The sequence below is a fragment of the Agrilus planipennis genome, unplaced genomic scaffold (genome assembly GCF_000699045.2).
Source record: "Agrilus planipennis isolate EAB-ADULT unplaced genomic scaffold, Apla_2.0 scaffold159, whole genome shotgun sequence".
NCBI lineage: Eukaryota > Metazoa > Arthropoda > Insecta > Coleoptera > Buprestidae > Agrilus > Agrilus planipennis.
Genome location: NW_020438919.1, coordinates 533,765 through 559,917, shown reverse-complemented (window position 1 = coordinate 559,917; position 26,153 = coordinate 533,765). Strand labels below are relative to the sequence as shown.

At 31.8% G+C, this 26,153-nt stretch overlaps 1 protein-coding gene across 3 annotated transcripts in view; it reads left to right on the top strand.

The window, feature by feature from the left end:
- The window catches only part of LOC108737376 (protein inscuteable homolog), a 28,072-nt gene extending 2,725 nt beyond the window's left edge, over positions 1–25,347 (top strand). The window contains exons 2-6 of one of the 3 annotated variants that reach the window (XM_018470197.2): positions 16,889–17,146; positions 20,388–21,262; positions 22,521–22,751; positions 22,832–23,915; positions 25,070–25,347. In XM_018470197.2, the coding sequence (XP_018325699.1) occupies positions 20,388–21,262; positions 22,521–22,751; positions 22,832–23,915; positions 25,070–25,201 (2,322 nt within the window). In that variant the 5' untranslated portion in view covers positions 16,889–17,146 and the 3' untranslated portion in view covers positions 25,202–25,347. The other 2 variants (XM_018470198.2, XM_018470196.2) reach the window with 2 other exon arrangements.
- The last annotated feature ends 806 nt before the right edge of the window (positions 25,348–26,153 follow it).

Here is a 26,153-nt window from a genome sequence, read left to right as displayed (position 1 = left end):
TTATTTCAAGTTTCTTAATTATTACAATTTAATTTGTAATATCAATTAAAATACCTAGTGAATTTATTTCTGCTGGGATTTTATTTTTACAAATTCGGGTCCAAATTGTAATTTTTATTATTTTCGCTTACGATGCAACGGGCTAATTGGGATAGATTGTAAATATCACTTCAATATTTAGGTAAATTTTCCTTTTTCATTTTCTCTGTGTACAACATTCCTAAATAGTTGCTATCATATGTTTTATAATTTATAAGTAGATATGATTTTTTTTTGTTTTACTGAACGCAGAATTTAAATTGGTATGAAACATGCTTATTTTATATCTTCGGGAGCAGCAATCGCTATTTTAAAATGATTTTCCAATTAGTATAGAAAATGCTTTTGACGTCGTTGTACCTACATGTTTTCCTTGAATAAGTTTAAAAAATTAATCAAAAGCGTGTTGGTCACACACTATAAATGTTTCGTCTTATTATTAAATTACAAAATCCTAAAAATGAAAACAATTAACAAATCAGGAAGTGCAACAAATTCTTTGTTGCAAACTAATAGGTACTGCAAACGTAGTTTGTGATTCGCTTGTTTCTATATGGAATAAGAACAATACAGATGGGATGATTTATTATTGTTAATTACTATAAAATAGATAAGTGCCTTTATTCATGGATGTTTTAATATTTTATACTACTAATGAAACCACTTTCTTAAATGCCTACAAAGCAGGAAGAAGCATCTTCACAAGTGGTTTAAAAAGAAAAGTTCTTTGTTTTACCGACATAAAAAAAAGATACCTATATATCAAAATTAAGTACATTAGGTTTTATTTATGTCCATTTAGACACTTAAGACCGTATTTATAGTAAAAAAGTGAGTTCTTAATTATACTTAAAGTAGGTACTTGAATAGTGCAATGTGGCTGTTACTTACTTGAATTGAATTCTTTTGATGGATACCATACCATTAAACTCGAAAGAGATAACGAGATCGGATTTTACGTTATAAATCTTTCAAGTATATCTTAAATTGTGATGCAAGATTAGCAAGTAATACCTATCTAAATACATTCGCATCAGAAATAATAACACTGTTTAATATCAAACCAGCAAATTACTTACTGAAAATTACAATCAGATAAAAATAGTTTATACCATACCTTACCGAAAGTACGACATTTTTCCCTAATTTCGTGAATGAAAACGTAACATATTCATTCCCGAGTATGATAAAATTTATAAGGATTTTACCATATCCACCGGCTAAATTTAGTAAAATAAAGTACTTATATTTTTTATATTATACCTACCCATGTGTTAGATTATAAGTTCTTATAGTTTTTGGAAAAGAACATGAATATCACGTTATTCCAATTCATTATTTCGTTGGGTTTCCCGCTTAACTTACCGTTGAAGTTTCCTGAACAGATTTAGTTTAATTCTGCCACTCTATCATAACTAAAGTACTAGGAATAGTTGAAATATGTGTACGGTATTTTAGATGAATTATATAATGAACATATATGCAGAGATGTGAGTTATTTGAAATAGTTGCATTTAAAATGCAAATACAAAATAAAAGATACCTATTTTTATCTTACATTCAAATATTTTGTATAAGCATTTTGTATTTTATTTAAATTGGCCATTGAAGGAATTAGAAGCTTAAAAAGGAGACAAAAAGACATTCCATGAATGTCTTCTAATTGTTTAATTGAAGAGAGCCCCAAACATTCTTGGAAATGGATAATCTAAAATATTGGATCGATATTGTTTTTCAAGTTCAATGTCATGGTTCGTATAAATTTGAAATTTGGAAGTTCCAAATTGATATCAGCACCTACCAAATCACCAATTATCGTACCTTTAGCAAGGAACTACGAAATTCTATGAATCCTATTCAAATTACCTAAATGTTTCATATCTTTCCAGTTTCTACATTAAATTCACGTTAAATGTTAAATTAAGTAGGTAGTACGATAGAATTATCAATACTTATTCCATTTCTAAAAATTATCTACCTGCACCTATACCTAAAAATAGATATTGATATAAAAACATGCAAAAGTTTTAACTTCTGATTAATGACTGACTTTTTGAGAAAAAATTATCTAGAGTGGGGCCAAAAATGTAACATTTGCATTAATATAAATTGAAATTATACAAATCGTCTTTTATTAAACTCATTAAAATTGAGAATTTCGAAGCAGTACATTCAAAAACGAATGGATTCAAACTTTAAATAATTTCTTAATCATTTACACAGTTTATTCACATTATTTGCAATTATCGATGACTAAGTGTTTCACTAACTTTAGGTATTTACAGAATAGATTGAATCACTTTTAAGTCACCTTACCACATACATATACTGACTAATCAAACCGTAGTTCCTTTATTCAAAAGTACAAACATACCTGACACACGAGTAGCGATAATAATTATTGTTTTTGTAACAAGTGATCATTTGATCAGTCTATATTGTACTGATCCAATACTGTACGAGATATTGTTGTTAAAACAAACAAACAAAAGCAAGCGCCTCTGTTATTTATTAATAACGTTCAACTGTTCAATGTTTTACCACAACAATGATAATAAGAATATCGTACTGTTTACATAATGAAAGTTGATTAGTTTCGGCATCAGTACAATGTGTATCTACTCCCACAACTCTCGTAACCTTGACAACGAAATGATTCAACTCCAGATAGAATGGATAAGTAAACGCAAAGGTGTAAAACCGCGACCGCATCAGGCATAAAACTCACGTCGTAAAATCGTAATTATTTAATACCACATTTTGCATATATACACAGCTGTAGTCAGCTTTGACTATGTGTTATACGAAAGTATGATTAATAAATAATAAAGGGTTGTACTGTGGGAAACGGATGAAATTGCGCAGTATGCAATTACATATCTGTTAAATTATCCAATTACTATGAAAATGGAATGTTCACCACAAGAGAATGTTCCATATGTATAAAGGGTTTATATGTTGCGAATAACCATCCACAAAATTGAATTTTGTTTGTGAAAAGTTCCGCCGCATTTATCGAGTAATTTGAATTTAAATTTTTTATGGCAAAGCAAAAATTACAATTTTCGATTGTAATAGTGTCAATTTTGACATGCTTTTTTAAAAGTTATTTCAAGTTTCTTAATTATTACAATTTAATTTGTAGTATCAACCTAAAACACCTAGTAAATTTATTTCTGCTGGGATTCTATTTTTACAAATTCGGGTCCAAATTGTAATTTTTATTATTTTAGCTTATGAAGCAACGGATTAGTGGGATAAATTGTACATATCGCTTTAATATTTAGGTAAATTTTCCTTTTTAATTTTCGCCGTTTAATTTCTCAATGTACTGTCATTATAGATAGATTATATTGAACAAATTAAAATTTCCAACACCAATAATAGAGCAAATTCAACAATTATTTACCTGTCACTTCTGAACTTAAAATCACATATGTATACTCTAGATCAGCGCTGTCCAACTTATCATAGCCAGCGCGATATATTTTCTTCACCAAACATTTCGGGGGCCAAGAAAATTTATAAATGTAGTCAGTTTATGTTAATTAAAGAAATATTTTATTTATACNCAAATCAGGAAGTGCAACAAATTCTTTGTTGCAAACTAATAGGTACTGCAAACGTAGTTTGTGATTCGCTTGTTTCTATATGGAATAAGAACAATACAGATGGGATGATTTATTATTGTTAATTACTATAAAATAGATAAGTGCCTTTATTCATGGATGTTTTAATATTTTATACTACTAATGAAACCACTTTCTTAAATGCCTACAAAGCAGGAAGAAGCATCTTCACAAGTGGTTTAAAAAGAAAAGTTCTTTGTTTTACCGACATAAAAAAAAGATACCTATATATCAAAATTAAGTACATTAGGTTTTATTTATGTCCATTTAGACACTTAAGACCGTATTTATAGTAAAAAAGTGAGTTCTTAATTATACTTAAAGTAGGTACTTGAATAGTGCAATGTGGCTGTTACTTACTTGAATTGAATTCTTTTGATGGATACCATACCATTAAACTCGAAAGAGATAACGAGATCGGATTTTACGTTATAAATCTTTCAAGTATATCTTAAATTGTGATGCAAGATTAGCAAGTAATACCTATCTAAATACATTCGCATCAGAAATAATAACACTGTTTAATATCAAACCAGCAAATTACTTACTGAAAATTACAATCAGATAAAAATAGTTTATACCATACCTTACCGAAAGTACGACATTTTTCCCTAATTTCGTGAATGAAAACGTAACATATTCATTCCCGAGTATGATAAAATTTATAAGGATTTTACCATATCCACCGGCTAAATTTAGTAAAATAAAGTACTTATATTTTTTATATTATACCTACCCATGTGTTAGATTATAAGTTCTTATAGTTTTTGGAAAAGAACATGAATATCACGTTATTCCAATTCATTATTTCGTTGGGTTTCCCGCTTAACTTACCGTTGAAGTTTCCTGAACAGATTTAGTTTAATTCTGCCACTCTATCATAACTAAAGTACTAGGAATAGTTGAAATATGTGTACGGTATTTTAGATGAATTATATAATGAACATATATGCAGAGATGTGAGTTATTTGAAATAGTTGCATTTAAAATGCAAATACAAAATAAAAGATACCTATTTTTATCTTACATTCAAATATTTTGTATAAGCATTTTGTATTTTATTTAAATTGGCCATTGAAGGAATTAGAAGCTTAAAAAGGAGACAAAAAGACATTCCATGAATGTCTTCTAATTGTTTAATTGAAGAGAGCCCCAAACATTCTTGGAAATGGATAATCTAAAATATTGGATCGATATTGTTTTTCAAGTTCAATGTCATGGTTCGTATAAATTTGAAATTTGGAAGTTCCAAATTGATATCAGCACCTACCAAATCACCAATTATCGTACCTTTAGCAAGGAACTACGAAATTCTATGAATCCTATTCAAATTACCTAAATGTTTCATATCTTTCCAGTTTCTACATTAAATTCACGTTAAATGTTAAATTAAGTAGGTAGTACGATAGAATTATCAATACTTATTCCATTTCTAAAAATTATCTACCTGCACCTATACCTAAAAATAGATATTGATATAAAAACATGCAAAAGTTTTAACTTCTGATTAATGACTGACTTTTTGAGAAAAAATTATCTAGAGTGGGGCCAAAAATGTAACATTTGCATTAATATAAATTGAAATTATACAAATCGTCTTTTATTAAACTCATTAAAATTGAGAATTTCGAAGCAGTACATTCAAAAACGAATGGATTCAAACTTTAAATAATTTCTTAATCATTTACGGCTTAATAATAATTCTATTTTAATACATGTATATCCAGGCTTAAGAAAGGTTTTAATTAATAAGTTGCTTTGTCTTGTATTAAACATTTTAACTAATAATATGAGATATTATTAAAACTACATACGTTTCAGCTTATTAAGCTTTTTCACAAACACGAAATTCTCTAATAAGCTGTAGCTTTATCTCAAATTAATTAACCGTCCCTCACTATATGTGGGTACATTTGTGTACATAATACATCTGGTGAGTAGTCGTTTTCATGGTTTCTCTTCTTTTCAAATTTGACATTCGCAATATATTCACTGTTATAGATTGTACGTAACAGTTGAGAAAGCATCTGCTTCCATCGTTTAAAATGTGTGTGTGTTCCGTTACAGGCATCAAAAATTCTTATTTTATTACGAGGGTGAACTGTACCGTTGATAGCTTTGGCGTGTGCCATGTGGGCACCTGGCCTAATATTACACGTCGTCTACAAACAGAGGCAGATGATTGAAAATGCAAACAGACTTTCGGTTTCATTTCAGACGTGTTAACTACGTATGGGATTATGATTCAGTTTTGATTTTTTAGAAACTCTAATGTCACTTATTTTTTTTGTTAGTACAGTGGATTTTATTTATTACGACCTTGGTTATAGCGACCATTCTGTTATAGCGACGTTAAATAGAAGTCCCTTGAATTTAAGGCATACTTTAGTACAAAATTCATGTGGCTATAACGACTTCGCGTGTAACACCGAGTTCGGATGTAGCACCTGTTATTAATGAATCATTTGTAACAAATCCCAAGTAATCCCATGTAGATATAGCGACTGGAGTCTCCCACTAAAGACACAAAGAGCTTTTTTATCCTTTGTTTACATGCATAAACATGGTCAGAAAGTTTGCTGTTTGTTTATAGATGTTAACCAGTTAGGTAGGTAAGCTTGTACGTTTAAATAGTTCAGTTACAAAGTGATACTGTGAGTAGCAACTGTGTTTAGTAAACTTTTGCTTGTAACAACTTCCGGATATAATGACGAAATTACAGTGGTCGCTTAGTTGTCGTTTTACCCGAAATCCACTGTATATTCTTAATTGAATAAGAAATATGCGAGATAAATTGGTGAGATAATTATCACATATGAAGGGTTGATTAGAGAGATATATTAGAAGTAGAAACAGAAGTTGAGGGGAGATTAGATTACTGACCACAAATTAGATAAAGATATGAGTTGCTTCAGTTTCAGAGAAATGCGAAGATAAAAGTGTAGGCTGCGTGTGCAACAAGTCTTGGAGTTGAAGAACTTACGATGATGATGATCATTCTCTATATATGAAACGTTGAAATAAAAGATTTTCACGGTAACCTCTTGGAGAGTTCAGTACCTACTGAAACATTGAAACTCTAATTGGATATTTTCGTATTTTTATTGGCGATAACGTTTTAGAAGAAAATGGAGAAAAAGAAGTTTTTAGTAGACATTTCTGATAATATACAAAAAAAGTTCAAAACACTGTTTCTGAGAAATTTCAAAACATTTCACAAAATTTACTTATTTCCACTGGACTGGTTCTGGAAGATTCCGTATCATCATCACAAAGCAATGAAGTTTTTATATAAACCTAATATTTTTTTGTATACTCCTTATCGCGTTAGATGCGGCAAAGAATGATAATGATTATTGCAATATTGAAACTGTTGACAAATACTTATAACAAAGTATGCATTTAAATAGGCCGAGATTCCTTTCGCATTTGTTATTAATTAATTTGTTATACTTATGGCAATAGCATTATTGATATTCTCCAGCAACATTTTGCTGTATATTCATACATGATATACGTCAATGCTATGCACAAATACGTACATATGTACAGAAATGCATTTACGCATTGTAAGCAAAAAGCTAATTTAGTAGTACGTAATTGATAAGTTATTTACCTTTACTACTAAATGTCTAGATAACTAAATAGAAATTTCTTTAAAAGCATAAAATAATAGGTATTTATATTTTATTATCTAGTTACAGTAGAAGTAATCGTAACAAAATCATCCCCATCAAATATTAAGCAAAAAAATTGAGAATATAAAATCGTTTTTATCAAAAAAAAAAATTAAAATAACGCCTACTGTTAGTGACTATTGTTTGTAAAATTGATCACTCACTTCTAACGTATACATCTTTATTACGAATTAAATATATGTTATATAGGGGTACATTTTACCATTGGCGGACTAATAAGACCCGCGTTTTGCTTTTGATCCTGTAAAAGGTCCTTCAAATTTCGAGAAATCCTTTTTAATTAAATTCCAAACGAGGGTAAGATATTAATGTCAAAATTTATTTTCAATTTTCCATTCACTATAAACTAGCTCAGGTTAGTGAGGGAAAATTTTTGTTGCTGTTGTGTAATGTATTGGAAATTGAAAATGAATTTCACATTAATATTTCATATTAACCACTATTAATAATTAAAAATGTCATAAGGATAAAATACGTTCAATAAGTATTAGAGCACCACAAATAGCTTTCGGTGAACTTTTAAATTATGAAATATTATTCTGAAAATTCATTTCTGAATTTCCACTCACTACACGCTACCTCAAATTAATGAGGGAAAAATTGTTGCTGTTGTCAGACCCCCGCCGGGAATCGAACCCGGGACCTTTGGCTTTACGCACCAATGTTCTGACCACTAAAATTAAATGACTGAGAATTTGCCCTAGAAATAATAGAATTTATTAGGTAATAATCTCAATTTTGGCAAGTTTTTTTTTAAATTATTTTAAGTTTCTTAATAATTAATTACTAAAATCCCTAGTAAATTTGTTTCTGCTGGGATTTTATTTTTACAAATTCGGGTCCAAATTATAATTTTTATTACCTTCGCTTACGAAGCAACGAGCTAGTGGAATAAATTGTAAATACACTTTAATATTTAGGAAAATTTTCTTTTTTCATTTTCACCGTGTAACGCTAATAAACGTATTATACGATCATTTTGAAGATGTTTTGAAAATGGGGATCTGGAATTAATATTATACTATTATCTATGTAATACTAGAATATTCAAGTACCCGGTACCAGTTCCAAACCGGGTACATTATTAGTATTCTATGGGGACATTAAGTGAGAACAAAAATACTTTTTTTTATTCTTTAGGATGACTTTTACTTGACTTGAATAAAGTTTTCGCGGCAATTTTTTACGAACTTAAATATAATAAAAGTAACAATTATATATATGTACAGTATGCATTTTAATTTAAATAACAGTTGATAATCACATAATGTTCGTCTCTTCCGCGAAACTGATAACGGAAGTTTGGACGTGATTTCAGTTACTTTTAATACCTAAACCTACATATTAAACTAGTAGGGCGATAGCGGAATCTTTTATGCTTGTTCGGCACAAATGTATAAAAGTAAGGCACCGTAAAGGGATACATCCTTCCGGTTACAAACGTAGTAACGTATTTATATTACATGTACGCATCCGAGTAGGCCATTAAAACGATTTTGTCGCGTGTTTATTTTAACTGTTCACTCACTTGTAACCTCCTAAAGCCTTTATTTAATAATAAGCTTATGAAAACGCTGATGCTTTTTTGAAGACAAATAATCGTCCCAAGTAATGTTGTAAATGCGAATTTGAGTTTGTTTGTATGCTACCCTTTCACGTCATAACTACTCAATCGATCATTATGAAATTTTGTACACACATTATCAGGGATATAGAAAAGGACATAGGGTAACTTTTATCCAGAAAAAAATACTGTTGGCGAGATATAGAAGAAATAGTTTTAGGTGGTCCTCGATGATGAATGAAATATATTTAGGACATCAACGCGTAAAACCTATCATGAAATTTTGTATACACTTTGTCAGGGGTACAGAAAAGGACATAGGGTACCTTTTATCTAGAAAAAAATACTATTCTCAAGAAACAGAAAAGTTTTATGTGTCGTCGATAATAGTTATCCGCTTTAAAAATTTTTCGGAAAATCAGTCAGATTATATTTTGAAGTATATGGTCCTAGTCAAAAATTTTCAGTCTCTCTCCAGTCTCTCAGTGTTTTTCAGAGTCTTTCAGCGTCTCTCACAGTCTCTCAGTTATTGCCCAGGTGTTTTTATGGATCTCTCACAGTCTCTGCATGAGAGACTCGAACGATAAAATTGTTAATTCAGAGATTCGAGTCTCTCACAGAGAGACTGAATGAATAAAACTGAAAAATTGAGAGACTCGAGTCTCTCGTAGAAAGACTGGGATCTTTGAAATATGTTGAACTTGAAATTTTAACTATGTCTATCGAGACACCATTTATTGAGAGGTTCGAGTCTCTCGTTTAGAGATTCGAGTCTCTCGTTCAAAGATTCGAGTCTCTCGTTCAGAGACTGGATACAAAATGAGGATTTCTCTATGAGCAACTCGAGTCTCTCGTTCAGAGACGCTAAACAGTTTTTTTGACAGTCTCTCTCAGCGACACCAGAGATACTCGATGAGAGACGGAGACTCGAGTCTCGCTTTCAAAGACTCTGAGAGCCTGAACATTTTTATCTCGCGGGCTCACTAGCAGAAAACCACAAAATTGTTTAAGTCTAAAAATTGAACCCCAATAAGGTTAACGGTACGATTACCCTATTCATTAAAAGGTCAAACATATTTGCCTTGTAAGACCCTATTATGAAAATTTTATAAAACATTACCTTACTGCAATATCGCCGATTTCCCTTGTGGGGGTCGTATAAGGGATCTGTATGGGGAAATCCCTTTATCGGCATGTTTCCCATTTACCACATGAGCCCTACATACTGCACGAGGCATGTCCCCGATAATAAAATTTAATTAGGACACACTGGTATACAAAAAAGATCATTTAATAAAATATAGATGCTTTTGACGTCGTTGTACCTACATGTTTTCCTTGAATAAGTTTAAAAAATTAATCAAAAGCGTGTTGGTCACACACTATAAATGTTTCGTCTTATTATTAAATTACAAAATCCTAAAAATGAAAACAATTAACAAATCAGGAAGTGCAACAAATTCTTTGTTGCAAACTAATAGGTACTGCAAACGTAGTTTGTGATTCGCTTGTTTCTATATGGAATAAGAACAATACAGATGGGATGATTTATTATTGTTAATTACTATAAAATAGATAAGTGCCTTTATTCATGGATGTTTTAATATTTTATACTACTAATGAAACCACTTTCTTAAATGCCTACAAAGCAGGAAGAAGCATCTTCACAAGTGGTTTAAAAAGAAAAGTTCTTTGTTTTACCGACATAAAAAAAAGATACCTATATATCAAAATTAAGTACATTAGGTTTTATTTATGTCCATTTAGACACTTAAGACCGTATTTATAGTAAAAAAGTGAGTTCTTAATTATACTTAAAGTAGGTACTTGAATAGTGCAATGTGGCTGTTACTTACTTGAATTGAATTCTTTTGATGGATACCATACCATTAAACTCGAAAGAGATAACGAGATCGGATTTTACGTTATAAATCTTTCAAGTATATCTTAAATTGTGATGCAAGATTAGCAAGTAATACCTATCTAAATACATTCGCATCAGAAATAATAACACTGTTTAATATCAAACCAGCAAATTACTTACTGAAAATTACAANATGACAACAAAAAATTGTTTAGGAGGCAATTCATCTATTACGATCTCCAATAAGAAGTTTGATTTTCAATTAACGATTCAGGTTATTGTAGATTAATTTAAATCGACATTAACAACACTCTACTACGTCTAACGTTCTCTTGTTATTTAGCTGTTATTACTTAAGGTTGTTACAGTATAAAATCCCTTATAAAGAAACTGTTTAGTACCTACAAAAAATTCCCTATAACGTATAGATTTCTTTGATTTGCCTGTGACACACAAACATTATTAACTAATCGATACGTCCCTTAAAAAAGCAAATGTGACTGATAAAAAACATTGTTTCTTTTGAGTGTAATTGTTTTAATAATAATCTAGTTACCTTGAAAAATCTTCCCTATATTGGACTGTGTTTATTAACGTTAATCACGCAATTATTTTCAGTTAAGTAAGAGGAGATATTAATTAGCAAGTAATAAATATCTTAAAAAACAAAAAATTATTGAAAAGCTTTTCGTCTTGCAGAAAACTAATCAGCGAGGAATATCAAATTCCACGGGTCAATTCCAATTTAAAACGCACATTTATTAAAGGTAGCTTATAAGAAGTAGGTACGTGCTCATTACATGTAATTACAGGAAAATGAATAATTAACAATTTCATCTAAAATGATCTGTTATAAATTCTATAATGATGCATTAGCAAGGATAATACTTATATTTAGACATACAGATGTACGTAAATTAACCGCTCATAATGATATGTTTATGTATGTTTATGTTCTACAAGATATATGTAACTAGATTGTTTTTCTCGTTTTGCTAAATGCAAAGTTTCATGTACCGGGTGATGATACGATAAGAGCTAATGATAACGATTTCTTACAACTGACAGGCAAAGGTAGGTATTAGTCTTTTTTTTACTTTACTTTACTCGTATAAAACTTTTTTAATAACAAACTGAACATAATTAAATTTTGAAGAATAAATTAAAAAGGTTGTTACAGAATTACTGTATAGTCCATCACCTTCTACTTATTTTATTATTTATATTTATTTTCTGTATGAATTACTACTATCATGCGCTTAAAATTTGCAGTTTTGGCCTTCTGATTTTTTTTTTGTTAGAAATGAAATAACAGACCTTTTTCTGTACTTCCCCTATTATTCCCACGGTAACACTCTCTGACACGATGAGTATGGTAGATACTGTAGTTTAAATTCATCTTTAAGTAGATAAATTCTCAAAAATTTAACAACCTTCGCACGCACTGTGTTGACCCAAGGGTTGATTAGTTGGCTGGTATTTTTTTTAATAATGTTGCACATGTGTGTTTCATTATCGTCTACGAATATTTACCATTTAATAGTTTCACATATTACAATTTTGGACCATTTAACTTTACATCATAAATATAATATATTATGTACATATATTATTATTATTTGTATTAAATTGAGAGTTGAGAATTGGTTAGTTTTGTTTGAATTAGGTGGAAATGCAATGACTTCCATTGAAAGTTAATTACATATCAAAATGAAAAATAAATAAAATCTGACTCTCAGTAGACCTTAACCGATGTCCGTTCCTGATGTTTGACCTTATACCGAATGAGATGTAAAAAGGATAATACACAAACGTACGAACCGACTAAAATTGTCACGTTTAAATATATACCAAGGCACCCCTGGACATCAAAACTTCATATTACTGAATAAATATAGTAAATAAATCATGCAAACGGTGAGATTTAGGGCATCATTTAAAAGTATAGAATTCCTAATAACGGAATTAAAAGATACATTTCTCAGAAGAAAATGCGTTTCTTACTGGAAAATCGTTATTTTTCTCACGCTCTAGGTAAGATATTGAATTCGGTACCTTTACTCATTAAGATACATACACATAGGTGCACGTTGGTTCCAAGACACATAAATACACATGCGTGTATGTGTGGCCAGCTACATCCCCTTATTATAGAAACTCACACCAGGAATAGAAAATTCCAAACAAAAGCCGGTTGGTTGGTTGGGTAAGGGCATCACCAAAAGGGTCGTACTTTACCGTTACTAAGCAGCTGCTGTTAAGATGGGATGCTTTTCAGTATACAATAATTGTGTGATATAATATATACATATAAATTCGTACATAACCGTTTATATTTTGTATACGTATGTAATGTATTTGAGAAAGTAAAAGAGAAGAGAGCTATTTGGGGCGGTACTCTATTACAAAGTATAATCAGTACGAAGAAAACTGTAGATGTTATTATGTAAAATATATACAATTTTAGGTTATCAATGAGAGACTTCTTATATTCGCTTTCGTTTAATAATAAAATTCAACATCTCTGCAGCATCTACATATACCTACATCAACCGTCAATTCAATGTCTAATTAGTTNGAGACTTCTTATATTCGCTTTCGTTTAATAATAAAATTCAACATAAAGAATAAAAGTGGAAAACCTTACGTAAACAAATAAAATTTTAAGATGTGGATTGAAAATAATTTAACAACTTAACAAAACATAGATCCAAAATACATTTGTTAAAAAGAAACTAAAATAAACTGAATGAATTTTTAATTCCAAAATTCGATATTATCTGTATCTAAAATTGATTACATTGATTTTCCTTGAACAGAACTAATTCAATGTAGGTATGTTTGGTATTGGCGGCTTGTTTTCATTTTAATCACGCTTGATATTGACATTAACCCACCTTTTTTTGTTTATTGTTATTTAGATGGAAAAGTAATTAGCAAGCATGACAACAAAAAATTGTTTAGGAGGCAATTCATCTATTACGATCTCCAATAAGAAGTTTGATTTTCAATTAACGATTCAGGTTATTGTAGATTAATTTAAATCGACATTAACAACACTCTACTACGTCTAACGTTCTCTTGTTATTTAGCTGTTATTACTTAAGGTTGTTACAGTATAAAATCCCTTATAAAGAAACTGTTTAGTACCTACAAAAAATTCCCTATAACGTATAGATTTCTTTGATTTGCCTGTGACACACAAACATTATTAACTAATCGATACGTCCCTTAAAAAAGCAAATGTGACTGATAAAAAACATTGTTTCTTTTGAGTGTAATTGTTTTAATAATAATCTAGTTACCTTGAAAAATCTTCCCTATATTGGACTGTGTTTATTAACGTTAATCACGCAATTATTTTCAGTTAAGTAAGAGGAGATATTAATTAGCAAGTAATAAATATCTTAAAAAACAAAAAATTATTGAAAAGCTTTTCGTCTTGCAGAAAACTAATCAGCGAGGAATATCAAATTCCACGGGTCAATTCCAATTTAAAACGCACATTTATTAAAGGTAGCTTATAAGAAGTAGGTACGTGCTCATTACATGTAATTACAGGAAAATGAATAATTAACAATTTCATCTAAAATGATCTGTTATAAATTCTATAATGATGCATTAGCAAGGATAATACTTATATTTAGACATACAGATGTACGTAAATTAACCGCTCATAATGATATGTTTATGTATGTTTATGTTCTACAAGATATATGTAACTAGATTGTTTTTCTCGTTTTGCTAAATGCAAAGTTTCATGTACCGGGTGATGATACGATAAGAGCTAATGATAACGATTTCTTACAACTGACAGGCAAAGGTAGGTATTAGTCTTTTTTTTACTTTACTTTACTCGTATAAAACTTTTTTAATAACAAACTGAACATAATTAAATTTTGAAGAATAAATTAAAAAGGTTGTTACAGAATTACTGTATAGTCCATCACCTTCTACTTATTTTATTATTTATATTTATTTTCTGTATGAATTACTACTATCATGCGCTTAAAATTTGCAGTTTTGGCCTTCTGATTTTTTTTTTGTTAGAAATGAAATAACAGACCTTTTTCTGTACTTCCCCTATTATTCCCACGGTAACACTCTCTGACACGATGAGTATGGTAGATACTGTAGTTTAAATTCATCTTTAAGTAGATAAATTCTCAAAAATTTAACAACCTTCGCACGCACTGTGTTGACCCAAGGGTTGATTAGTTGGCTGGTATTTTTTTTAATAATGTTGCACATGTGTGTTTCATTATCGTCTACGAATATTTACCATTTAATAGTTTCACATATTACAATTTTGGACCATTTAACTTTACATCATAAATATAATATATTATGTACATATATTATTATTATTTGTATTAAATTGAGAGTTGAGAATTGGTTAGTTTTGTTTGAATTAGGTGGAAATGCAATGACTTCCATTGAAAGTTAATTACATATCAAAATGAAAAATAAATAAAATCTGACTCTCAGTAGACCTTAACCGATGTCCGTTCCTGATGTTTGACCTTATACCGAATGAGATGTAAAAAGGATAATACACAAACGTACGAACCGACTAAAATTGTCACGTTTAAATATATACCAAGGCACCCCTGGACATCAAAACTTCATATTACTGAATAAATATAGTAAATAAATCATGCAAACGGTGAGATTTAGGGCATCATTTAAAAGTATAGAATTCCTAATAACGGAATTAAAAGATACATTTCTCAGAAGAAAATGCGTTTCTTACTGGAAAATCGTTATTTTTCTCACGCTCTAGGTAAGATATTGAATTCGGTACCTTTACTCATTAAGATACATACACATAGGTGCACGTTGGTTCCAAGACACATAAATACACATGCGTGTATGTGTGGCCAGCTACATCCCCTTATTATAGAAACTCACACCAGGAATAGAAAATTCCAAACAAAAGCCGGTTGGTTGGTTGGGTAAGGGCATCACCAAAAGGGTCGTACTTTACCGTTACTAAGCAGCTGCTGTTAAGATGGGATGCTTTTCAGTATACAATAATTGTGTGATATAATATATACATATAAATTCGTACATAACCGTTTATATTTTGTATACGTATGTAATGTATTTGAGAAAGTAAAAGAGAAGAGAGCTATTTGGGGCGGTACTCTATTACAAAGTATAATCAGTACGAAGAAAACTGTAGATGTTATTATGTAAAATATATACAATTTTAGGTTATCAATGAGAGACTTCTTATATTCGCTTTCGTTTAATAATAAAATTCAACATCTCTGCAGCATCTACATATACCTACATCAACCGTCAATTCAATGTCTAATTAGTTTATAAAAATAATCAACATAAATTGACAATTCATCTATTCATCTAATGAATTTATCTTCAGTCGTGAGTTTCCCCAATTGTAATAATTATCATTTTCTATTTCCTTTTTCAACGTATGAATCTATGAATTACCTTGCACAAATCCTAGATTTTAAAATACCAGATTAAAAAAGTGCATTCCAAGAATCCAAAAAGAGACGACTACATAAAACTATTCCTTGGAAACAGTATTCTTTTCTGAATAAGAGGTCGACGACCACCTAATGCTCGGGAACAGTATTTTTTTTCTCGATAAAAGGTACCTACCCTATGTCCTTTTCTGTACACCTTTGACAATATGTGTACAAAATTTCATGATAAATTTTACCCTTGGCTTTGCCCGCCTTGATGTCTTAAATCCATGTCAAAAATCATCGACGACCAACTAAAACGAATTTATTCTGTTCCTATGGGAAAATTAACTTTTCCTGGATAAATGACACCCTATGTCCTTTTCTGTACCTCTAACAATTTGTGTATAAAATTTTATGATGACCGGTTGAGTACTTAAGCCGTGAAAACGTAACAAACAAACTCACATATTATTTAGGACTACTATAAAATATGCTCAAAATTATGTATTTATTTTTATCTAACTTAATGAAAATACCACAGGGAAATAAATTACATCTATTAAAATAACATTTGTTTTTACTAGATACTGAATTGAAAAGCAATTTGAAAACAGTTAATCGACTTATACTTTATTGCTGTAATGTTTTTGTTGCAGTTATTAATAGAAGCTCTTTATTTCTAACGGAACTTGTACTTCTGAACGATGTTATGGTACAACCTGAACGACAGCTTCGTAGGTACTACTACATTATAGGTAGATGATTGAATAAAAAAAAAATTGGGCCAATAATGCAACAAATTATCACATAACGGGCATTCACTATCAATTAGTAAGACCACCGAAAGGAATCACAATCCATCGTGCAGTGCTGGATGGCATTCAATACCACATCATATCGACATCAATTTATATGTAATAGTAAATGCATTTATAGCCGTTCGAATATTATCACGTTCAATGAAATTGACCACTACTACAGATGATGGTCAATCTTGAATTTGTTAGTAACGTAGAAGAATAAAAATGACGCACATTCAAACACACCAAACAGTAAAAGGTTATAAATCAGTTATTATTGATTCCTCTAAGATCACTTCGGCATGCGGTAGCTCCTTCAGGTGTAAGAATTTTAACAAAGAACATACAGGTCCTCTAATGTAGAGGGAGAGGTTAAAATTTACATAACTATTATTAGATAGTTCGATATTGAAGATAGAGGAGTAGAGTCTAGGGCAGAGGAACTGACCCCTCTTCCCATTTGCCAAAATTAGGTGTTAGCAATCGGCCCAGAGCTCATAGACCTCACAATCTTCCTGAAAGCTGAAATACTTCCTAAATAACACGTAAGGGTCATCAACGGCGCGCACGATCAAGATAGATTCGGAATTCGGATGAGATGGGGAGAGTATCACTACGCCACTGACAGGTACTAGTGGGAATGAAACAACCGAATGTTTTGCTGCATTTTGTAAGCCCTCTGAAATCTGAAAAACTTCCTCGACAACACGTAGGGGCCTTCAACGGCGCGCTAGATCAAGATAGCTTCGGATTTGGGTTGAGGTGGAGGGAGTATCGTTACGCCACTAGTAGGTACTAGTGGGAATGACAACCAACAACAGAATGTTTTACTGTATTTCGTAAGTCCCTTAAAATCTGAAAAACTTCCTCAGGAAAACGTAAGGGTCAACTGCTCGTAGGATCAAGATACATTGGAATCAATAATAACTCATTCGTAAGCAAAACTTGTATTTTCTCTACTATTCTGATGGACTTACGAGGACTTAAAGGCCCATGAGTTCTTCTACCACAAAGGGATAAAGAACTCATTATGAGACCACAAAAACATTATCAATCGATTTTGAAAATAACGCAACGGGCTCAAATATACAGCGAAGCTTTTATATCACTTTAATTATTATTTGCTAAAGTTGCACCTACAAGTCCATCTGTTAAGTACTAAATTTAATTGCTGCAAAAACTACCATTCACACCGTACACCGTTACTCTTCGGAAAGACTTTTACAAATCATCTGTAGGTACACACTAAATTGCTCATTTGGAAACCAGGAAGCGATTTTACAGCTTGGTTAAATAACTTGACGTCCATTCGATTCGTATTAGTTTCTGGGTAAAGTTGTCAATGTTTGAGTAGACGATATTATTTAAGTACTGTGATGGGCGATATAGTGTTCGAAGAGTATTATGGTATCGTGTTATGAGGACCGTTGCCTGTTTAGTGGCTTCGTAGATGACTGCGGTATGTCATTTTGCGTGCGTGTTTCGCATACCCGAGCCACTAAAACAGTTACGTTTGATTAAAAAGAAACATACAATGAAGACTAATACGTAAAAATGCGTAGAACAACAACTTAATTATGTAAACAAGTTAAGATGATCAGTCGTGATTCAGGAATGTATCAGTAACTATTGAAATGTTTACGTATTCAACATTTCCAAACTAATTTTATCTTTATTGCAGTAGATATTATTTATAGCTACAACTGGTATAAGGACATAGTAGCAAAACGACGAAATGTTAAAGTATCGAACAGATATACGAAATAGAGTATGGGATAACCGGGTACCCAGAATTAGCTGTACTGTTAATCGTTCATGCCTTCGTTCTGGCAAACTTTTCATTACATAATTACTAATTCTCACCAACATCTCAAACCACGTTGAATCAAAAAGTTGTTTAAACAACTAGCCAATGAAATTTCAATTTTTGGTTGGCAGATTTTCAACAGGAGGGTTGAGTTGAAACCGTTGAAACGACAGAAATTGTAAAAGTTCATACTGATGACATACACTACATCGAAGTAACAAATAATTTGGCATAGTAATCAATAAATAATATAAATTAGGATAAACGGCTTATCCCAATACAATATTAATTATCAATTTTCGTTAGACAAGTTTTGTCCAATACGAAATCTGTATTGTTTATGGCGACATCGGATATTACGACGTTTGACGAAGCTATCGGTATACAGGGGACAAATGTGTGGTAAAATTTGTGACAATTTAACTTTCATAACGGCGGACTCTTACGTAATTACATCAAAATACTCGTTCATTATTTACCCCTAATTGTGAGTTAAATACATGTCGTTAATATTCTTTTATTTTAANAATAATGATAATAACAAACATAACAACTATATTACAACATTTATTAGTGTTATACAGTAGGTAGTTCCTAATCAGTAATCAATTAAAAGTAACTCTTCAGATATGATAATTAACCCAACTTGTTTTTTATTTCCTAATGTAATTTAAGAACAAGCAAAAGGAATTTTGGGATTATAGACGCGGTTAAAAATCAACAGCTTACTTGGGTAACAAAATTTAAAGTTTAACTTCTACCCTTCCATTCGCTGAAATATTTACATCATGTGTCTCTGACTAGACCTTCATGCCTGAGAAGGTGTCCTACCAACCTCTCGCCTATTTTTTATTAACTTCCATAAAGTCCTCTGCTCTCCTATTCTTTCTAATACCTCTTCATTTCTAACCTTTTCTACCCACATTGTCCTCATCATCCGCCTATAACACCACATTTCGAAGGCTTCTAACCTTTTCTTTTCCGCCGCGACACGACCCTGCGCTATCCTCTGCTTTATATTCCTACTACTCCTTCCGTCCTGACTTATCTGACTTCCTAGATATCTAAAGTTAGCCACTTCTTCTAATTTTCCGTCTCTCACTTTTATATTCGCTCTTTCGCTACTTTTTCTTCCCCTCCATACCAGTATTTTTTTTACTTTTATTTATTTTCATACAGTACTGTTTTATTAATACCGCTTCCATTTTATTTAAAGCTATCTCTAGGTCCTCCTTGCTAGATGCTGATACTGCTATATCATCTGCAAATCTAAGCATACTAATCTTTTGCCCTTGCACATCTATCCCTACAGTTGTACTGTCTTTAATGATGTTGATCGCGTCTTCGATGTATAGATTAAAAAGTAGCGGTGACAGTGTGCATCCCTGTCTGACTCCCTTCCTAATATTTACTTCTCTACGTTGCATCCCTAGCTCTATAACTGCTCTTTATACAAACTATCACTCTTCTAATAACATGAGTACTTAATAATTTTTTATTGTTTCAACCTTATGGACTCATTCAGTCCTTTGTATTATTTGTTTTCAGATGAAGAAATTCCAAAGGAGTCCGAGTAAAGTGTGGTGGGGAGAAGAAGCGCTGAACTGGTCTCAGAGATCGACCTCTTCCAGTTCTGGAAGTCAAGATTCGGGATTTTCGGATACGGAAACGTCTTCGGGGCACCTCAAGAAACGCGAACCTAGCCCTGGCCAACCTAGCAACGGCGAAACTTCTAATCAGTTCCGCAAAGACATATTAAAGGACATAACATCATCTCAGAACTTATCGTCAAATTTTAAAGAAAAATCCACCCCCAAGAAGACGTCACCATTCTACACACAAAAGAAAGAGAACAATCCGTCTAACAGATTCTCGTCCATTGAAGAAGGCGAAGACCTAGCAACAACAGCATGTGCATGCATTTCGTCGAATAAGCACGTGGTTGAAACAGAAGTCGTTAACAATCGAGTGAACAGAAATTTATTTAAAAATCTCGACGCGAATGAAACGGCACGCGACTTGAATGTCGAAGATGATTCCTCTGAATTCTCGGAACCATGTGACAATAACAATCGAACTGTAAGTGACCACGACGAAATTCCTTTACAGTTTAGTGAGTGTAGCATTGACAACGTTGACGGGTGTAAGACGTACCCTTTTTTGTCCGTATCACCGTACGTTTTGCAAAAAAACAATTCGGCACCCGCGCTCATTGACCATCCGGAAGTGACTGAGCCAGTTTCCAACTCGCTCAGAAGGAGCAGCTTGTCGAGTAGCGATGAAAGTGAATTGGAATTACTTTTTAATGAAAATTTATTAGGCTCTCCGAAACACAGTTCGACACCGAAAGGACAATTCCGAAAGGAAGAGAGCATGAGGCACAGGAGGGCCAAGCACCTTTATCAAAAGTATCAGAATGAAAGGTCAGTATTTTCTGATGATGCTTTGCGGTTGAACGCTAAAAGTTTTTTTAATTTTTCCCTCTCGAAGTCCTAACGAGTTAATTTAAGTTTGTAGGCTTGCACGGCCGGAATCTATACGATGAAGATTTTCCGAGCTAATGAGCCGGTGTCTAGTGGAATTTTTATTTCTTTCTTGCTTCTTGGAAAAAGGGTATTTCTTGGAAGAAATAAAAATCGTTCGTTAGCCCAGAAAATCTTAGCTAAAGTTTAGTTTTCTCCTACCGTTACAGTAGGTTATTTAGTATTTTCATTTTAAAAAAGACGTTCTATCTATGAAATGTTATTTAATAAGTTGTATAAAATGAACCCCTTTTTAATTTATGAATCATGAAAAGTTTCCTAGGCAAAAACACACACTTATTAATCGTTTTAAAACGCTTGAAAGAATATAGTGTAATTGTATAGAAATGAATAATCGACTCATATTAATTAATGCAAAATGAATGTCACAATTTGAGTCAACAACATGACGTAACATTTTGTTAGAAATTTAAAACTCATCAACCGCGGCATTTACCAATCATGAACAGCACGAAGTTAAAATATTTCAGGTATGTTAATAATGATAATAACAAACATAACAACTATATTACAACATTTATTAGTGTTATACAGTAGGTAGTTCCTAATCAGTAATCAATTAAAAGTAACTCTTCAGATATGATAATTAACCCAACTTGTTTTTTATTTCCTAATGTAATTTAAGAACAAGCAAAAGGAATTTTGGGATTATAGACGCGGTTAAAAATCAACAGCTTACTTGGGTAACAAAATTTAAATTTTAAATTAGAGCAATAATTTAAAATATAATGCTTTAAAAAACACATTTGTACAACTTGGACGTAAATGATTTTGATTATGATAATTATTGTAATAACAATAATGGTTGGAAATTTTGAACATATTTTATAGTATTAGGTAGTCAATTTTTCCGTCTTTTTTTTTTAATTTCCTGAAAAAAATGATACTTGATAATTTGTTGTCATTATTAATTGATTAATAAGGAGAGCGAATGTGAATCATCATTGCCCCAAAGAATTTAGTGAATGGTTAATGTGATATAACCAGGCTTTAGTCACAATACAATCCTTGAAAAGTCAGTGGGATCTCTTTTTATCACAATCGGTTTAATTTTTACATTTTTTTTTTGTACAAGTTGAATTCTAATTACATGCCGCTTCCAGAATTACAGTAAAACAAAAGATTATATTTTTTACAGAATTTTACGTAGACGTATGCGCTTCGAAAACGAAAATGCTTCCGTTCAAAAATGGTTAGAAGAAGTTCGCGAAATTTATGATCCGGAATGTATGATAATGCTGCAGTGTAAATCTGTAGCTGGAGATTTATCACAAAAAGTTTCACATCTTGCAAATATGCTCACCTGTCCTTTACGAAAGCTTTTGTATATGGGCGAAAATATCGAAAAAGAATTCGACAATATAAAAAGGTAATTGTTAGTAATTAAACTTTTATCAACCTATACGAGTACTTTAATGTTTTATTTCTGTTTCCTTGTTAATATTACAGCCAAAGCCACTATTCTGCACCACTTGCACAAAGTCTAACTGGTCACATATCAGAATTTGCTTGCAATTTCGTGGAAGGTAATAACGAATTAATTATAAAGTGCGAAGAAATTAGACGTGCAACTCTAGAAGAGTTACCTTCTCTAACCGATAACTTGTACTCTAATTGGAACTTAATTTTTCAAGAAATACTTGTCAAATACCTGAAAAAATTAGTATGTTACTTAGAAGATCCAAGATCAGAACTCGAACTACGAGCGACATTGACAGCTGTAACGTCGTTGACTCTACGCAACGAATCATTCGCTGAAATATTTACATCTTGTGATACCATTTCGACGTTGTGCGTTCTGTGTGAAAAATGCGAAGGATCAACCGTCAGGGCTTTAGTGTTAAGAGCCTTATCCACAATATGCAACAACAGTCCAGCCTTAAAACAATTTGAAAGATGTTCTGGGATTCAGATGATAACAGAAATTCTGACTGAAGATTCAAGACCTGAACCGGAAAGGGCTGAAGCTTTAGCCTTACTAGCTCAAGCTACCGCCCCGTGGATAGAAGACAATCGAAATTTAAAAACCCTCTACGGTCATATCAAACCGCTTGTAAAAGCGATAACACATTTCATTACAACCACGAGATGTTGTCAAAATTTGTTACTTTGCGCAGCGGCTTTGGCAAACATTTCTTCACTAGAACCAAAAAGTATTAAGTATATCCTGAACCAAAATTCGATCCGTTATCTTCTGGAATGTATTAAAGAAAGAGGTCCCGAAGTGTCCATATACATCCTCGAACAAATCGCCATAATTTTAGCCAACGTTTCGTCCAAACAGGAAGCTAGGGAACAAATGATAGAAGAAAACGTGGTGAGGATTCTTTTGTACTTCCTGCAGGCTACTTCCGATGATAAATATGCCGTCCAAAGAATACAACAGAAAGCGATAGTAGCACTCTCTAGGCTAAGTGGGAATAAGAAGGCTGCAGAACAACTGGTTGAACAGGGAGGGATATCTAAGTTGGCGAATCTTTGTAGGGATAAAGAAAAACGGTACGACAGTGATGCAGTTCTTGTAGCAGCTCTGGTAAGTTGCACTTCGGAACTATTAATTTTTAGAATTCCACATCATAATATAAATTTGATATAAAATTAATGGATCTTAGTCATGAGCAAAAACCAAGTCCGGTTTTGGAACTGGTCTCAGTCTTACTTATCATCATCATCATTATCATAAGGTCGTCACGCACCTTCACTCCTTCCTATCCTGAGCTAATCTTCGCATTTCCCTAAAACTAGAACATCCCACATCCTTAACTATTTGCGAACAGTAATCTAATCTCTAATATGTCTCTGACTTAGACCTTCATGCCTGAGGTGTCCTACCAACCTATCTCGCCTATTTTTTATTAACTTCCATAGACTCCTCTGTTCTACTATTGTTTTTAATACTTATTTATTTCTAACCTTTTCTTTCCACGGTATCCTCATCATTCGCCGGTAACACCACATTTCGAACGCTTCTAATCTTTTCTTTTCCGCCGCGCCCACCGTCCATGTTTCGCACCCGTACAGCGCCGCGCTCCAAACATACAAATTTAATAATCATTTTAGAATTTCTAAATTAATTTTTCGGGAGCATAGAAGTGACTTGTTTTTAGTGAAGGCGACTCGATCCCTACTACTCCTTCCGTCTTGACTTATCTGACTTCCTAGATACCTAAAGTCAGCCATGTCTTCTAATCTTTCGTCTTCTATCTTTACATTCGCTCTTTCCCTACTTTTTCTTCCCTTGCATACCAGTATTTTTCTTTTACTTTTATTATCCAGTACTTACGATTAGGTTTTTTTTAAATAATACTTCTAATTACAAATTTTTCTATTTATGGACACAATTTGTCTTAAATGCTTAAATTTTCTGTCATACATTATAGTTTATCATGACTTTTAAAGAAAATAGTGCCGATAGTTGTGAAAACCCGAGAACCTAATTCTCCAACGCTTAAATCGACCTTTTAGCGAAAAAAATAATACAAGCTATCTAGTTTGTCTATATTTCAATCATGTGTTATCCAGTCTTGGTCTTACCCTTATTGCTATAAAGACAGTCTTGTCTTGTCTTTCATTTTCAGTTATTAGAACCCAAAGGCAACATACACAAATAATTCGTGCACATCTCTAACGCAATATCTTTCCTATGACGTACGTTTATTTTATTTGATTCTGTTTTTTTTTCTTCAGGCAACTCTCAGAAAAGTTGCTGAGATATGCGGAACTGCTACCATTGGTGACGAAGATCTGCAAGAATTGGTGCAGCCAAGGCTGCTTGATTCATTTTTAACTTATTCAGCACAAAACGAAAGCTACGTGTAATTATTTATATATTTTCATACAAAACCTTCATAAATAAACGCGTGTGATTAATTGTGTGTTCGTTAAAGAAAATAGAATATACTCTTACATATATACCTATTGGTATGTATGATAATGCACAAATATGTACATACTAATAAATATTTATTTCTTCCTTATTTTGTTTAGTTTTAATTGAAAATTTTCTGAAACATTCTTTGCAGCTTTTATAAGATACTTGGTATCAAAAGCAGGTAAGATATATATGGATAAAAAATGGCGAACTATCCGATAATCAACTTTAACAAATGAGTCCCGATAAAAAAGTGTAATTTGAATGTTCGGTGAACATTTTGTCTTACCCATACAGGGTGTAACAGAAATAAGTGGCGAGGTTTGGAGGGTGTAATGTGTATTCTGAATAAAATTAAACGATAAAGTTTTGTTTTACTGCGATAGGGAAAATTAGTATAAGATGGATAAGAAAAGCTGAAAACAATCTGAAAAAAATAACAAATTTATTCAAGAAATCACAGACAGGAGGAAAACAATATTTTCGTAAAATATTAGGCGTAATACTTATGAAAAAATAAATAATTAATAACAGGTAGGTATCCGTCAACAAGTAAGTGTCTATACCTGAATAACTAAAAATATAAACAATTTTCTTTACATTTTATATAGAAATATACAACAATATGGGTAACAACAAATAAGAGAATGAGTTAAATCAAAAATATATACATGGATACTTCGATCATATAATATCTAACCTTTGAGCAATGAAACAAAATAAGTGTTAAATATTAAAAATCAGTTACTTAAAAAAATAAAATAGTTTCGCCATTTTCAGAGTGCGTGAGTATTGGCGGTTTCAATGATGTTGAAACTCTTATATTTTTTATATAATTTTCAATATTTAGCATTTATTTTGTTTAATTGCTGCTACGCGAATGACGAATAGCGTTAATTT